This window comes from Ichthyophthirius multifiliis (genome assembly GCF_000220395.1).
Source record: "Ichthyophthirius multifiliis unplaced genomic scaffold scaff_1120509251076, whole genome shotgun sequence".
NCBI lineage: Eukaryota > Ciliophora > Oligohymenophorea > Hymenostomatida > Ichthyophthirius > Ichthyophthirius multifiliis.
The window spans coordinates 7,167-24,869 of NW_004086226.1; the positions used below are offsets into that span (position 1 = coordinate 7,167).

Here is a 17,703-nt window from a genome sequence, read left to right on the forward strand (position 1 = left end):
TAAAATATATTAAAAACTTAAAAAAAAAATAATAAAAAAACTATACAATTAAGAATAAATATTATTTGAACAAAAAAAAATGAAAAATTAAATAATAAAAAATTTTTATAAAAATTATTAAAAAAAAAATAAGTATAAATATAATTATATATATAATATATATAAAAATATATATATATATGTATATATTTATACATTTATATTTATTTGTTTATATATATATTTAATTTTATTTAAATTTTTATAAAAAGATTTATTTATTATAATTAATATGAATATATATTAAATATTTTTATTATTATATATATAATTATAATAAAATAATATACTATATTTATATATAATAATTTTTATAAAATAATAAATCAACAATTTAATAATAAAATAATTTACTATTTAAGTTCATTTAAAATTTTATTTTTTTCACTTTTATCTGTATTATTTTAATTATTAATTTTATCATAATACACTTAAGCTAAATCAATTACTTATTACTTTTACAAAATATTTGCGTTTCTACATAATTCCATTAAATCTTTTTTAATAACATTATTATCATGTATCTATCCCTTTTATTACATTTTCATTATTATTATTATTATTATTATTATTATTATTATTATTATTATTATTAATGATCTACTTAAAAATTTTAATTTTCTAGTTCACTTAATTTATTTTATGCAAATTCAATAATTTGTTTCGGAAAGTTTAATGCCTAAGCAACAAATATTCCATATGAATTTTACGCGAAACCCTCTTTTACTCTATATTACATTGTTAATTTATTATTAACAGCAACACAATCTACATAATAATTGACTACACCTTTCATTTCTTTTCCCATTTTCGTCATTTCGTGAAAATGTGTTGCAAAAAGGCAAAAGCCCTATATTTTCTCAACTATATATTCTGAAATAGCCCAAGCTAATCCAAATCCTTCATTAGTTGCTGTTCCTCTCCCTAATTCATCAATAATAATAAGTGATTTTTCACTAGCAGTTTTTAACATACAGCTTGCTTCCAACATTTCACTCATAAATGTACTTATTCCCCTTATTTACATATCACTCGCCCCTACTCTAGTAATAATTGCATCTATAACAGGCATTTCTGCCTTTTCTGCAGGAATATAACAACCCACATGTGCTAATAAAACACACAAAGCTACTTATCGTATATAAGTACTTTTTCCTCCCATGTTTGGGCCTGTAATTATATGAAACCTGCTCTTTTCCTTATCCATATAGCAATCATTTGGCACACAATTATTATCAACAACCTCTAAACACGGATGTCTACACTAGACTAAATTAATTCTGTTATTCTATACTTAAATATCAGGTTTTGTATATTTTGTAGGCGAATTTACCACTAATTAAGCAAAAGTAGATAATACATCCAATTAACTAATATAAGAACTAGCATTTTCCATCGCAGGGTAATAAGAAGAGACTACAGCGAGTATTTTATCCACTACTTATTTTTATTCTTACGTATATTCATCACTAATGCAATTATATTCCGCTACTAAAGACTATAAATCTTCTGTAGTATATAAAATAGTAGTTTTTTTCATAGATATAATTTTATATTTTTGATGGTTTTTTCTCCTAAAAGCATCATCTGTTTCCTTTTTTTTACCTTCGAAAAGGTATGTATGAGTATTTGAGTCTACAATTTTTATTTCTACACCCAATTCTCGTGCGTATTCTTATTTTAGAGAATTTATTTCACTTTAAATAGTCTTCATTTTTTTAGATATTTCAGTCAACGCAGGTGAAAACATAGGATTTACCATATATTCATTCTAACTTTTGGCTTTTTCTAGATCTATAGACTATTTTATCATACTCTAAAGTTTATTGAATTAATTCTAAAGCTCGAAAAGTGGATTAAGTAGCTAGTTTTCAGAAATTTAGGTATTTTCTTAGTTTTCTAAATATTAATATAGCAAATTCATGTTTTCGACTAAAGAATAGACTTTTATACAATCGGAAAGGTTACAATTATGTTTCTTATTAGAAGCCACTTTATAGAATTTTACATATAGTTTATCTAAATCAGCTATTTTTCTTAAAAAATCAGTCTATAAATAATTCCTTAAATCATTTTTCTATATTAAATATTCAACTATATCTAGTCTTTTATTAATCTCTTCTTCGTCTTATAAAGGCTGTCTTATCCATCTTCTTAAAAGACGACTTCCTATTTAAGTTTTACATTTATCCAATAAATCAACTAGGGTTTAAAATGATTGCTCTGCTCCTCCCATTAAACTTTTTCTATATTAATCTTGTTGCTTTGGAAATATTAAAAGAGCATTTATTGCTGCTAAATCTAGTTTCATGAATTTATTTAATACGAATTTCTCTAATGTAAATTATTTGAAGTTTGATTAATCTTTACTTAATTATTAATCTAATACAGCACAGTTTAAACATTATAAAGCTGAAGTTAATGTGCTTTCTTATATGTGTTATTATAAAGACTTTTTTAATAATTTATTTATATCTTCAGTATAATTCTTTTCAAGGAAATATTTTTTTTCTCTTATTATTTTTTATATATATATATTAATATTATGTATTTTTTTTATTATTACCTTTCTTATATAGATTATATATCACATTATCCTATTATATCTTATATTTTTTCTTTTTCAGTTTATAAATCTGGATAATTTATGTAGAGTACGAATTTTGTTTATTAATCTTATGGATTAGTTTATACTAATAAAGATTCGAAGTTTGAAAAATGCTCAGAGTCTTGGAATTCGGTTATTTGGAATTTTCTTTAGTCATAATTTATTATGGCTGCACTTACTTACCTAATTCCATTTTAATAGTCAAAATTTGTGCAAAGAATTATTATATTTTTTTCGTCTTGATATTCAATTTCTTTTTCTTCAATCATATTTTTTTTTGTATTTTTCCTTGTATTTTTTTTTTTGTATTTTTTTTTTTTGGATTTTTTTTTTTTTTTTTTTTTTTTTTTGGTTTTCTTTTAAAGTTTTTTTTTTTTGGGTTTTTTTTTTTTTTTTTTTAAAGCTTTTTATTTTGCAGGCGGGAAAATAAGAGAGAAAAATCTATTGGAAATTAAAACTAAAGATATTAAATACATATATATGTATTTTTTATTTTTATATATTCTTTATTATTATTAATTTTAATTAAATATTTTTTTAGTATTTTATAAAAAAGAAATAAATTTAATAATATTTTTTAACTTTACAAGTATTTTTTGTTCATTTAATAAAATATTCAATATTTTTAATTCATTTATTAAATTACTTATTGCATATATTATTTAATTTTTAATTATATTAATAAATTATTGATTATTTTAAAACAAAGAAAAAATATTTTATTTAAAATAGCAATTTTTAAATACATTCTATATGGGTCAATAAAGCTAATTGCATTTAATATAATTTTAATCACAATCCACATCTGAAACATTATATATATATACAAATATTTAAAAAAAAAATTATACATAATTAAATATAAAATTTAATAGAGTATAAGCATTCATAAACTTATTCACCCAGTGTTCCTAAAACAAATAATTTTTGGGGTCCAGCTTTAAAAAGTGTTTTTAAAATATAAGTATTTTTAAATTAATATAAATAAAAATGCAATTTATTTTGTCAACGTATTTTGCTTTATTTGTTAGGTTTTATTGTAGAGTTTAACCTAGAAATTATTTTTTAGTGTGTATCCATACACATAATTTATTTTAATTAAGTAAATTATATATTAGAAGATAACATTACGAAAGCAACATTAAATATAAAAAAAATATAAATATATTATTTTTATTTAGACTAATAAAAATTTTATTAATAAAATTATACAAAATTCATAATGGTTTTAAAAACAAAGTAAAATCATAAAATATAACTATAAAATTACTAAACCAATAAAATTTACAAATAAAAAAATTATAAAATTCTTATTTTTTGTTTTTTAATAAAAAATACATTTATCAAATAAAAGCTTTATTTTATAATTTTTATTTAACTTTTTATTTAAATAAAATTAATTATTTAAAAAAATAAAAAATTTATAAATTATTAATAAAAAAATGGATTATGCTTTAATAGATTGTTTTTAGGAAGCAGTAAAATTTTTAACAAACCAAAAATCTTTATTAAAAAATATTAATATTTTATAATTTTTTATTAATAAAAAAAGATGATATCTAAAAACGAACAAAATAGAATTATTTTAATATAAAAAGGCATTAAAAAAATAACAGACTTATTACCATTTTCAAAATAATATTAATAGATTTTATTTTAAAATGATCTATATAAGCATCTAATTATTAATATTCCGTTATTTGAATCTGTCGTAAAATATATTTTTTTAAGACTAAAAAAAAAATATAATTAAAGATAACTCTTTTAATTGATACATTAATAGAAAAATTTAGCAAATAAGAAATTTTTATAGAGCAATTTCTAAATGGTATATTATATGCAAGTTCGATAAAAGACTAAAATTTAATATAATAAGAAAATAAACATTAATAAGAGGAATAAAATCCAAATAAAAACACGTTATTTTTTTTTAAAAAATATGTATATATTATATTTATTTTATAAAAATGAAAAGTATTAAAGAAAATAATCAAGACTAACATAATAATAATAATCATTAATAACCTAAATCTTATTTAATTTCAAAAATAAATTTACCTGATTTTATTGTTTTAAATTTAAGAAAAATAAAAATGTATTCGTTAAAATATATAAAAAAAATAACCCCTATAATAATAGTAAGAAAAACATAATTAAAAAAAATAATTAAAATAATTTTTATTTTTTAAAGTAAAATTATGCTTAATCATAAGTTTTTGCTTTAAAAATTTGCGAATTTTATAAATACTTTATAGAAAACACAGAAGATATTTTATTAATTAAAAAATCATGTATTTACTTATATAAATCAAAACAAAACTGGAGTTTATTATTACAAAATCATTAAATAATTACAGAAATAGATGAAAGTAAAAAAAAAAATTCTAAAAAATAAAAAATAAAAAATAAAAAAATATAGTATTATTAAAAAAAAGCAAAAAATAAATAGCTTCCTGTGATGATAATATCGACTAATTATATCATAATACAGAAGAAGATGGTATATAACTAGAAGAAGATTAAGAATCTTTATAAACACAAAGTATTGGTAGTAATACACACAGAAATTAAAAGGATGTAATAGATTTTTTAGAAGATTGGTTATGTTACGATGATATTCCTAAATTTTAAAATTTAAAAAGATAAACAAATGGAAGTATTACTACTGATTTTTTTAAATTGGATATTAATTTAGAAATTATTTTGAGTTTTATTTTAAATCCTACTTAATATAATTGTTCAAATGAAGTAATTTATATATATATAAATATATAAGATTATTTACATATGTAATTTTAGTGGATTTAAATTAATAAAGATATTATTTAATCTTCACATTTTTTACCTGAATTTCCTTTTTTTTTTCAAAACAACAAAATATAATAAACTAACTCCGAAAATGTAGAAGAAGATATAGAAAATAAACTAGATATTATATATTTAAGATCTTTTAGAACAGCACTTATGTTAATGGACCCAAGAAACTTTTATACTTTAATCCGATTAAATAATTCCTATTTTGACATTTTTTGTAATATTATTTTATATATAATTATAATTTTATAAAAATAAAGAAATAAAAAAAATATATATATATTATTAAATATTGTTATATAATTATAAATAAAATTTTATAAAAAGTTGAAAATCTATATAAATCAATAAAATAAAATCATTAATTTATGAATTTTAATCATGTAACTATGATGATATAATTTATTCTCAAGAAAGACTAAAATATAGGTTTTTATTATCTTATAGAATATAATTTAATGTTCGGTTTTTTATAACATCTTCATTTTAGCAATGTTTAAAATTTACTTACAAATTTGATATTATGTTAAGGCAATAGTCCTTTATTAAATAAATAATTTAATTAAAAAATATGGTTTTATATAGAAGAAACTTAATTTATATATGAATTATTGTATTTAATGTTATATTAAAAAATAGAAGAATACTCTTTATAAAAATTTGATAAAGAATACAAACTTTAGACAATAAATAATTTAACAAGTAAAAAACATTCTAAAATGTTTAATTTGTAAAGTGATATTATATAAATCGATAATATTACATTAAATTTCAAAAATTTTCATGAAATTACTTATGGTTTAGAATGTGATATTGATTTAATTAAAAAATAAATAAATGAATAATGTGAAAAAAATTTAACTTAAAATTCTATTTCTATAAATAAATAGAAAAAACTTTTAAACAAAATAAGTACTTTAAATTAAATTTCATAAAATTATGAAAAATATAATGATTAAGGTTAAAATATTAAGGTTAAAATATTTGTAATAATAATAATAATAATAATAATAATAATAATAAAAATAATATAAATTATAATAAATATAAAAATAATAATAATATTTATCGGACTTCTATAACTCTTTAAAACTTTAATATCAAATAAGATTCAATTTTAAATTTTAAGTGTCCTTACACAGATTAATCATAACCCAAAAATGATCGAAAATATAATACAATTTAACCATTTAATTTTTTATAAATTTAAGAATCAAATAATTATTATTTAAATAATTTTTATTAAAAATTACCTAATTTTGTCCCATATAGTACTTAGTCTTCTCTTACTAGTTCTAGTAAAAATTTCTTAAAAGTTTCTGATAATGATACTAAATAAATTAATATTTTGTGTAAGTAATAAACTTCTTAATTTATTGCTACAAATACTATTTAAAAAAAAAAAATATAAGTTGATAAAAATATGTTTGTAAATTAACTTTCTTAAAAAAATATATAAAATTAAAATTAATATACTAGAATCTAATTATGTAATTTTTAAAAATAAATTTTATTAAAACTTTTTAAAACTAAAAAGGTTAAAGTAATGATATTAATTATTAATAAGATAAAATATAGTTAATTTATCCAGTTAATATATGCTTTGTAATAAAATATATTAATATTATATATTTATATTTTTAGATGGAATAAACATAATTAGAAAAAATGGCAATTAATCCTTTGTTTGATATGCAGATATTATAAAAAAATGAAGAATTCGAATTTAATACTGCTATATTAATTTATAGTCTTTTTGAAGATGTTATTTTATAATTAGAAAATTCCATAATGTATAAAATGTTAAAGTTAAATTAATTAAATACACCTTAAAAAATTATTAATATTATTTTAGGAGAATAATTAAAAAACATGAGTTTAGTTTTTAAAAATTACCTAATTAAAATGAAAATCTAAAGTAAATTTATACATAATAGTGCGTAAATATGTGGGAGATTAATAAATAGAATATTAAAATCTTTAATGTAAAAAATAAATAAAACAACAAAAATAAAAAATAAAAAAGTGAAATACCAGAAATGAGTTTTATAAAACAGAATATATATAATTTAATAGAATAACATTTTAAATTTTTAATAAAATGTATAATATAAAATTTCTCATTAATTAAAGAAAGAGAATAATAGCAAATTAGAATATAAAAATAAATAGTAAAATAAAAATTATATATATATATATATATAAATATATATATATATATATATATATATATTATAAATTTATATTTAGATTGAAAACACCTTAGATATAAATATTTATGAATTAATTAAAACTTTATTTTTATGTCTAAAATGTGTAGATGATATCGATAAAAAAAAGATACTTTTATAGTATATTTCTATTTCATGTTTACATTGCATATAATTAATGTTTTTTGAATATTCTTCGAATTCTTTATATCAAAATTTATTTATTTAGCTTATTAAAGAAATTTTAAAATATGCAAATTAATAAATTTTTATTAATATTTTATTTAAACTAAATATTCTTAGTTATTTTAATAATGTAATTTAAACTATAATTAATAATAGTAATTATTATTGTAAATCTTAAGGAGAAGGAATATATTTAGCTATTAAATTGATTTGCGTTTATATTAATGAGATTTTAATTGTTATTTTTTAAAAATATATTTGAAATAAAATAATAATTAATTTTTAAATTTTAAAAAGGAAAGATAAGATTTAATTAACATAAAAAATTCATTAAATAATTCTATATTATGGCAAATATTAAAAAGACATTTAAAATGTAATTTATTATTATTTTTAAAAATTAGATTTATTATTATTATATAAATAAAATAGTGATGTTATGTATTTTTAAATTGAAAGTTAATTAAATATATAAAATAATTAAATACATAAAAATAGTATTTAAGTTTAAACCTTAATTTAATAAAAAATGAAAACCAAGGGTAATGAAATCAGTATTAAAAACGAATATAATACTAATAAATAATCTATAAAAATTAATTAATCTAATATAGAAAAAAATAAAATAATAGTTAAAAAAATAAAAAAAGAATAATCTTTAATAAAATAATTAAAAATAAAATAAGAATAAATATATTAAAAATGAAAATAAATAATATAAATAAAAAATTTAATAATTTTTTTTTTATAAATTTAATAATAAAATTATTTATTTTTATATATCATATACATTTTATATTATTTATTTTTATATATAATATTCTTATCATAAATACCAATATTATAATTTAATATTTGTTTTACACATATATATATATATTAATTTTTTTTTTCTCTTTTTTTCTTTTCTTTTCTTATAAATTATTAACACTTATATAAAAATAAATATCTTATATATCAAAAAAAATTTATTAATATTTTGAAAATTTTAATCAATATTAAAAAAAATGTTTTTTACAATTTTTATAAAATAAAATATAAAACAGACTTTATTTAAATTTTTTGGAATAATTTTTATAATATTTTAGATATATATATATTTATATTCATTAAATCTTTTATTGTTTACAAAGATTCCATTAATAACACAAAATATCATATTTGATAATATACTAACATTTATTTCAATAATATTATATATTCTTTGCTTAAGATCTTTTTATTTTATAACTGTAACAAATAGTTATACAAAACCTAGAAAACCTTCTAAAACTACAAAGTAATGTTAAAAATGTGAAATTTTAAAAGAAAAAGATGATCATCACTGTTCCATATGTAATAAATGTATATATAGGTTAGATCATCATTGTTTATTTTTAGGATAGTGTATAGGAGACTATAACTATAAATATTTTTTTTCATATATATTTTACACTTGGATAATATGTTTATTTAATATTTTGATTTATTTTGAAGATTTAAAATATTTATATGGATATTAATTTGATTTAATTTCTATTGGAGTTACTTAATTTATAGTTTTGGTTTTTATTTGTTTATCATTCGGAGGATTTACTTTTATTTTATTTATTTCACATCTTTTATATATAACTAATGAAGTTACTTATTTAGAAAAATATAGAAATATTAAAAAAAATAAAACTGGGAAATTTGAATGCTTGCTTATTTTGGTTAAAGGTTAATTCTAATAAAAAATATAAAAAAAATTTTTTCATAGATGGAAAGTTATTTTTGGTAATGAAAATATTTCGAATTTATTTTATCCAGAAGATTTTATTTAAAATTGATATTTTACTTTTATAAAAAAAAAAATGATTTTAATCATAATAAATTTTTATAATATTTAGTTTCAAAAAATGAATATTTTTATACAAAATAAATATATATAATATTTTTAAAAATTTAATCTAATTTTATATGAAAAAAAAAAAAAGACATTATATAAATCCTTATATTTAAGTAAAAAAATTATTTTTATTTACAAAATATTAATAATTTATTAAATAGTTTAAACTTTAAAATATTTTTATTATATATTTTATTTTTAAGTTAAAAAAAAATCAAATTTAAAGACTTATTTTATTATTATTTTAATAATATAATTTATAGAAAGATTTTTAAGTAATTAAAAGACTTTATTATTGAAAGCTTTTTTCTTAAGAATCTTATTTATTTTTGAGAATATATCTACTAGCTCTACTATAAGGGCGGTTATAAGTTGGCTTTTATTATTTTTATATAATTCTTTTATTATTCATATGTATATTATTTTTATTTTAATTAAATAAATTTTAAGAATATTTAAGAAAACTATTATTAATTGTAATTTTATCTTTTTACAATGTTGAATTTGATAATACATTTTAATTTTTATTATTATATTAATTATATTATTTAATAAAATTAATTAATTTTTATTTTTTATTTTTACATTAGTTTGATTTAATCCTTTATTTTGATTATGAATTAAATTAATTTATACTTTCTCGTTTATCTTTTAATATTTTTAAATTATTAGGACTTAGTTATTCTATTAAAGTAAATTAACTACTTTTTTTTCAGTCTAAGTATTTTAATTTACCTATTTTAAAATTTCTAAATTGTTTTGAATTTTTTCTTTTAAACTTTTAAGACTAAATATTTTTTTAGAATTTTTATTTTCTTAAATATAATTGTTTTAATAATAATTTGCTTTATTTTTTTAAGGTTTATAATATTATAATATTTTAAGAGATTAATTTGTATTATTTTATTCATTATTATTTAAAATTTGATAATTTTTTTAGTTTTTGCTAGTTTACTTTGTAAAATATTAACAATTTTTTTAAATAGAAAAATTATTGGAACTATTAAAAAGATTACTTTTTTAAAAATTAATATTCGAGGAAGATTATGTACTTTAAACACTTTTAATAAATATATTTCTTTTATTAGAAGAATTTTCATTTAATGAAATATTCAATTTTTTTAATAAATATTATTATTAATACAAAATAATTATTTATTTTTTTTATTATTATTTTTTTTTTCATTTTATTATTTATATTTTTCATCGATTTTTTTCTTATTTTTTTTTCTATTTTTTTAAACCAATTCTTTTTCCTATTCTAATAAATTATCTAAAATAGAAGACGATTTTAAAGCTTCTTCTATTTAATTAAATGATACTATATCATTATTTTTTTATTGATTTATTTCCTTACAAAACATTCTCTAATGTTAATTAATTTTTTATTAAAATACATTATTTAGTATTTTTCCTTCACTGAATTTTATTTGATAGTAAAATTCTTCGTGTAAAATATAAACTTCTACTTTACTAGATGCTGCTATAGCTTTATTTTATCTTTTTTCTAAATTTAAAGCAATTTCTTCGAGGCCAAAAACTTCGGAACTTCCTAAGATACATAAAGTTTATTATTTTTTTAATATTTTTTTTTCATTTTTAATGAATTTATTCAATAAATTTTCATCATCATTTTAATTATTATTATTTTTTTAATTTTATTCTTAAATAATTTGGACTTCCCCTTATTTAATAATAAAAATATTGAAAGGCTTTTTTAATTCAAAATCGTAAATAACCATATCTTTAAAATAACTTTTTTCATAAAAATTATAAGCCAATTTAAGTATCTTATTAGAAGGTATTTCAACAAAAATTCTCTATAAAGCTTTCATTTTTTATTAAATTTAATTTTTTTATTCATATAAAGCTTTAAACATGCTCTTATAACTTACATATAAACATAAACAACCATTATTATTACTTACTTAATATTTAAAATTTTCAAATTATTTATTAATTAAATCTACTAAATCTAACGCATAATATATTTTTTGTTTTTAAAACATATTATTATTATTTATATTTTGATTCTAGTTCAATTATTAATATTTATATTCTTAAAAAAAATTTATTATTGAAAAGCTTTGTCTATCTGTTTATTAATTTTTATATTAGTTATTAGTTTCTAGATTATTAAAATTTAAATCTATAGTTAAAATATTGATATTTTAATCAAATGAAACTTCTAGACTATAAACTTCGCTATGTTCTTCATTAATTTTAACATCATCATTATTATTTTCTATTATTTATTTTTAATTTTATTATTTTTCATTATTATTATTATTATTATTATTATTTTTATTATGAGATTTGAATCTATTTATTCCTATAATTTTATTTACTATGTTTTTTTTTATTATACATTTAATAAATTATTTGAATTTTAATTTTAGATTTAATATTCTTCCAATTATCCTGTTAATATAATATATATTCCATCATAGTAATTTTTTGTTATAACTTGATTTTATTTAATATTTATTAATTTAAAATATTTCGATAAAATTCTATAATAATCAAAATGTTAATACTAATTGTTTTTATCTAAAAAATCTTCAAATTTCTATTTGTATTAATTTAAAAAACGCTTTAACTTATCCTATTAAATAAATGATATTTATTCTACAAATTATTTGTTTTGGGAACTATTAAATATGACGTTTTATTTTAATATTTATATTATATCGTTTATATTTTTCTAGTCTATTATGTTTTAATTAGAGTTTATAATTTTTTACATTTATATTTTATACGAGTGTATTATTTTATGTGTACTCAATTTTTTTTTTTATTTTTTTGATACCTTTAATTTTTTTTATTATTTTGACTTTTTTATTTTATTTTAATAAATATTTTAACAAAAATTGATAAATAGAATTATTTTATAAGTATTTTATAGTTCCTCATTATTTTATTTATATGTTTATTAAAAATAAAAATATTATTTATATATATAATAATAATAAAAAAAAACTATTATAAATAATATTTTATATTCTATTAAAAATTTTCTATAAAAATTTATTTAATAAAAAAAATTATTAAAATAAAAAAGATATTTAAATTAATCCGAAATTAAATAAAAAAATAAAATATTAAAAATAAACTAAATAAATATTATAACAAATAATAACTTATTATATCTTTTATTATATTATTTAAATAAATATTAATTTAAAATAAATTAATAGATACTTATATATCTAATAATGCTTATATCTAATTATATCTAATACAAATGCTAACATATAAACTTCAAAATATCTATTTTTAGAATATCTATAAATATGTGAATACTTAATAATAAGAAATCCTTAATTATAATTTGGAATTAATTTAAAATAAAGTCTAATATTAGTTAGTAAATTTAACAAAATTAAAAAAAAATATGTATATTTTTTAAATTTAAAAAAATTAAAATAATAACATAATAAAATGATATTTAAATGAATTATACTTCCTGGAGTTACAAAGTAAACTCAATTTTAAATAAATAATTTAAAATTTTTTGTCATTTAATAAAATAGCAATCATGAGAATTAATAACAAGAAATATTAGAGTTATTATAAACAATTAAATAAAAAAAATTATTATATTAATAAAAGATTAATTTTTTTCAATAATTGAGATTTATTATAATAATTAAAATAATATCTAATAAAGAAAGAAAAAAAAAATAATGAAACTCTATAATTTTAAACAAATAATTTTATATTTAATAAAGAAAAATAAACTAGGATCATTTTTTTTTCTTATAAATAAAAAATATTTTTTTAAAAAAATGTTTTATATTCTAAAGTATTAAAGGAATAAAAATATACAGATAACATTATTTTTTCCAATAAATTTATTTAAAATTAAAAATAATAATAAAAAAAATTATTATATTTTCATATAAAAAGACTATCTTTTTATTAAAACAATCTAATATTCATAATTATAATTTATAAATATATAGATTATAATTGCAATTAATTATTTATTATAAAAAAATCAATAAATCATTATATTCTGAATAATTAAATTTATATATAAATGTTTTTAATAATTTAATAATTAATATTAAATAAAACATATTTTTTTTAAGTTTTTTTATTTATTAAATTCAAAATTATAAATTAAAAAAATATATATATTATAAAAACTTCAAATATACATTATTTTTTTAAAAAAATAATCTATTTTTTATTTTTAAAAATAGGAAAGGACTAAAAAATATTTAATAATAATAACATGTATAAAAATTATAAAAATACTCAGACATTAAAAAAGAAGAACTTATCTTTATAAAAATCAAAAAAAAAAACCACTCCCAATTAATCATAAACTGAATAAAATTAATAAAAGAAAAAACCTGAATGGAATTCAATTTTAACAAATTAAAATTAATATAAATTATCAGCGGCTGAACTTGTAAAAATAAAATTAATAATAAATATATTTAAAATAAAAACAGGTATAAAAAAAAGTTAGTTTAGTAAGTAAACATAAACAAGAAGCAAAAGAAGAATGGTAATAAAGATAAGAAAAATTACAGAAAGGAATAATAGATGAAGAGACAATAAAAATATATAAAACAGCTAAAACAAGCAAAAATTTAAATGTAAATGAAGATGAAATATAACGAAAAAATTTAAGTCAAATGATAAATTATATTCCAAAATAAACAAAATTATTAATAAATGAAGTTGATTCTAATATAAAAAATACGCGAAAATTTATTAAAAAAATGGAAAAATTCGAAAAAACTTAAGACCCGAATTAAATATTAAGGGCTATAGATAAATTAGAAAATATTAAAAGTAATAATTTTTTGGTTGATTATAATGATAAAAGTAAAACCTCAATCTCTCCTGTGAAAATTTATTAATAATAGGTTTAATAAGAAAAAAACTTTTAATATTTTAATTCTTTAGAAAATATTGAATAAACAATAAAATTTATGGAAGAAAAAATTTTAAACGAAAAAAAAAAAAATATTATATAAAGTTATTAATAATAATAATAATAATAATAATAATAATAATAATAATAATAATAATAATCATAATAATTTTAGGATGAAAATAATAATTTGACATATAAAAATATTGATAATGATGCTATTTCTTTTAATTTAACAGATAATTACGATGATATTGAAATCGGAGAATAAGAATAAAAAAATAAATAAGAACTCATAAATTAAATAAATATTTAACCCATAAATTGTGACTTATTTTTTGAAAATTAATAAGAAAAATATGACTAAAAAGAATAAGAATAAAAATAAGTATAAGATGAAGAAGAAAAATAATATAAATCTTATTTTTAAAACTAATATGAGATAAAGTTGAAAAACGATAAAAAATAGGCTTAAATTGATAAACAATAAGAAGAAGAAAAACATTAATAAGAATAGGAATAAGAATAAGTATAAGAATAAGAATAAGAATAAGAATAAGAATAAGAATAAGAATAAGAATAAGAATAAGAATAAGAATAAGAATAAGAATAAGAATAAGAATAAGAATAAGAATAAAATGAAGAAGAAGAAGAAGATTTATTTGTATATAAAAACATTGAATATATAAAATAAATGATACAAGCTACAAAAAAAGACTTAGAAAAAATAGATAATCAAAAATAAAATTTAAATATGGAACTTTTATAATAAATACCAATATAAGTTCCTTAATTGTCTAATTATTAATAAATATATAGCAACTAATAAATATAGCCTTAAATTTTGTGTAAAAAAGCATAAGATAATATATCAATAAAAAGCAAAAATGGGTCAAAAAATAATTAAGAAAATGAAGACCTTTTTTATGAAATTGAGTCTAATAATTAAAGTGCTTTTACTAGTATTGTTTTTCTTCATGGAAATAATTAAATAAATAATAATAATAATAATATTAATAATAATAATAATTATATTAATAATAAAAATAATAATAATAATAATAATATTAATAATAATAATAATTATATTAATAATACTAATAATCTGCTTTTAAATAATAATTATTTTACTAGTAATACTTTTATTAATAATGAAAATAATTCAAATCTTTCTAATAATCTTTTATATTAATAATAATATGAATTTGAATAACCTCGATAACTAAATATTATTAAATAAGAACTTCTTAAAAAATCCGTTTAAAGTCATTAAAATTACAATCCTAATAATACACTTAATATAAGACACCATTTAAAATGATTTTTTAAACAAAAATTAAATAAAATCAACTTATTTTTTTTAATTATATTATAATATTTGTTCTTTTTATACTAATTTTTTTTAAAAAAAAATAACAAAATTAATAAAACAAATATTTATTATTATAATTTTATTTATTTTATCATTTAAGTATTATCTTATTAAATTTTATTTATTATAAAAAATATTCAAAATTATATATAAAAAAAATATGTCAAAAATTTTTTCCACATCTAATATAGAAAAAGTTTTGAAAATAACTGAAGAAGACAAAAAATAAGAAGCTTTTTTAAAAAAAACCGAAACAGGAATTCATTTTATAATCCTAAACCGAAAAGTGAATTCATTTACATTATAATTTATTCGTAAAATCAACGAACTTTTAGACGAAGTTGAAAAAAACGAAGGCCCAACAGCCTTAGTAACATTTGGTTTAAACCCTAAATTTTTTTCTACAGGTCTAGACTTGAATTATTTATTAACACAAGAAAAAAACGAAATATATGCTTTTATATTAGAAGTAATAAGATTATACGGCCGTTTATTAGCTTTCCCAGTTCCCTGTATATCCATGATAAACGGACATGCATATGCTGGTGGCTGTATGTTAGCTCTTGCTCATGATTATAGAATAATGAGAAATGATTTCGGATAATTATGTATGAATGAAGTTGAATTAGGAATGTATTTACCCCCAGGAATGAATGCTGTGTTATAAGATAAAATTTAGGATAAAAATGCATTTAGAGATTTAGTTTTATTAGCTAAAAAGTTTGAAAGTAAAGAAGCTTTTTAAAAAGGTTTAGTTGATAAAATTGTGGATCCAGAATAGCTTTTTGAGGAATGTGTGTAATTTGCAGAAAGTGTAAGTAAATTTGGGGTTAATAAAGAAAATTTTAAAAAATTAAAAGAAGAAATGAATAAAAATGCTATTGATTGTTGTTTTAATAAAGGACATGCAGTAGGTGTAAGGGCTGAAACTTAATTTAAATTCCCTAATCCAAGATTATGAAAAAATATTTTTATAAAAAATAAATAAGATATAAATATTTTAAAATTAAAAAAAAAATTAATAAAATAAATATTTTGTTATTAAAAAAGATAAAATATTTTAAAATTGCATTTAATATATTATTAAAATTTAAGAAATAAGCATATATATAAATACAAGTATAAAAAAAATATAATTGAATATATATTATAAAAAAAGAATATTTAATATTTATAAAAATAATAATTTAAAATAATATGTCTAATAAAAATAAATAAATAATATATAATAGATATATAAAATAATAAAATAAAAATATAAAATTATATTTATATATTTATATAAATATAAAAATATATTTATATATCTATATATTTATAAATAATTTTATATATTTTAATTTTTTTTAATTAAATAATTTATTTTTATTTTTGATCTATTCACAATATATTATTACTTTTATTTATTTTTATTTTACTATATATATATAATAATTTTATTTTTTATTTATATATAATTTATTTTGTTTTAAATAAAATTATTTTTATAATTATATTTACATATATATATTAATTGGTTTATAAGTTAATTACAAAAAGAAAAAATTAACTATTGATATAAAATAAAATTAATATACCTATAAATTATATATATTTCATTATTTATTTATTTTTATTATATTTAAAGTACAATATAAATTGACTATTAGATTTTTTTTATTTTTCATAATATTTAAAAATATAAAATCTTATTTTTATAACATATTATATTATATT

General features: G+C 15.3%; 2 protein-coding genes across 2 annotated transcripts, besides 32 other annotated features; one reads left to right on the forward strand and one right to left on the reverse strand. All coding sequences in view use genetic code 6, as the record gives it.

Moving 5' to 3' along the window:
• Positions 1-133: 133 nt before the first annotated feature.
• Positions 134-223: a microsatellite.
• Positions 224-585: 362 nt separating this feature from the next.
• Positions 586-634: a microsatellite.
• Positions 635-749: 115 nt separating this feature from the next.
• Positions 750-2,916, reverse strand: IMG5_138850 (hypothetical protein; the record flags this gene model as incomplete). Its single annotated transcript, XM_004031369.1, has 2 exons — positions 750-2,552; positions 2,606-2,916. Coding segments are annotated over 2 exons (2,114 nt in total), but the record flags the coding sequence as incomplete, so codon positions are not given.
• Position 2,917: 1 nt separating this feature from the next.
• Positions 2,918-2,993: a microsatellite.
• Positions 2,942-3,040: a microsatellite.
• Positions 2,942-3,046: a microsatellite.
• Positions 2,943-3,061: a microsatellite.
• Positions 2,973-3,061: a microsatellite.
• A 240-nt stretch (positions 3,062-3,301) lies between these two features.
• Positions 3,302-3,349: a microsatellite.
• Positions 3,350-5,032: 1,683 nt separating this feature from the next.
• Positions 5,033-5,060: a microsatellite.
• A 1,355-nt stretch (positions 5,061-6,415) lies between these two features.
• Positions 6,416-6,446: a microsatellite.
• A 2-nt stretch (positions 6,447-6,448) lies between these two features.
• Positions 6,449-6,525: a microsatellite.
• Positions 6,526-7,645: 1,120 nt separating this feature from the next.
• Positions 7,646-7,698: a microsatellite.
• A 526-nt stretch (positions 7,699-8,224) lies between these two features.
• Positions 8,225-8,274: a microsatellite.
• A 43-nt stretch (positions 8,275-8,317) lies between these two features.
• Positions 8,318-8,351: a microsatellite.
• A 166-nt stretch (positions 8,352-8,517) lies between these two features.
• Positions 8,518-8,585: a microsatellite.
• A 42-nt stretch (positions 8,586-8,627) lies between these two features.
• Positions 8,628-8,684: a microsatellite.
• Positions 8,685-10,874: 2,190 nt separating this feature from the next.
• Positions 10,875-10,905: a microsatellite.
• Positions 10,876-10,916: a microsatellite.
• An 18-nt stretch (positions 10,917-10,934) lies between these two features.
• Positions 10,935-10,964: a microsatellite.
• Positions 10,965-11,958: 994 nt separating this feature from the next.
• Positions 11,959-12,035: a microsatellite.
• Positions 12,036-12,641: 606 nt separating this feature from the next.
• Positions 12,642-12,699: a microsatellite.
• Positions 12,700-12,745: 46 nt separating this feature from the next.
• Positions 12,746-12,795: a microsatellite.
• A 12-nt stretch (positions 12,796-12,807) lies between these two features.
• Positions 12,808-12,850: a microsatellite.
• Positions 12,851-12,881: 31 nt separating this feature from the next.
• Positions 12,882-12,915: a microsatellite.
• A 1,809-nt stretch (positions 12,916-14,724) lies between these two features.
• Positions 14,725-14,785: a microsatellite.
• A 336-nt stretch (positions 14,786-15,121) lies between these two features.
• Positions 15,122-15,272: a microsatellite.
• A 337-nt stretch (positions 15,273-15,609) lies between these two features.
• Positions 15,610-15,720: a microsatellite.
• A 329-nt stretch (positions 15,721-16,049) lies between these two features.
• Positions 16,050-16,115: a microsatellite.
• A 32-nt stretch (positions 16,116-16,147) lies between these two features.
• On the forward strand, positions 16,148-16,948 carry IMG5_138860 (hypothetical protein; the record flags this gene model as incomplete). The annotated part of the gene is made up of 1 exon (XM_004031370.1): positions 16,148-16,948. The coding sequence occupies one exon, from the start codon at positions 16,148-16,150 to the stop codon at positions 16,946-16,948; it is 801 nt and encodes a 266-aa protein (XP_004031418.1).
• A 165-nt stretch (positions 16,949-17,113) lies between these two features.
• Positions 17,114-17,182: a microsatellite.
• A 58-nt stretch (positions 17,183-17,240) lies between these two features.
• Positions 17,241-17,324: a microsatellite.
• Positions 17,252-17,307: a microsatellite.
• Positions 17,325-17,411: 87 nt separating the features above from the next.
• Positions 17,412-17,472: a microsatellite.
• Positions 17,473-17,703: the final 231 nt, after the last annotated feature.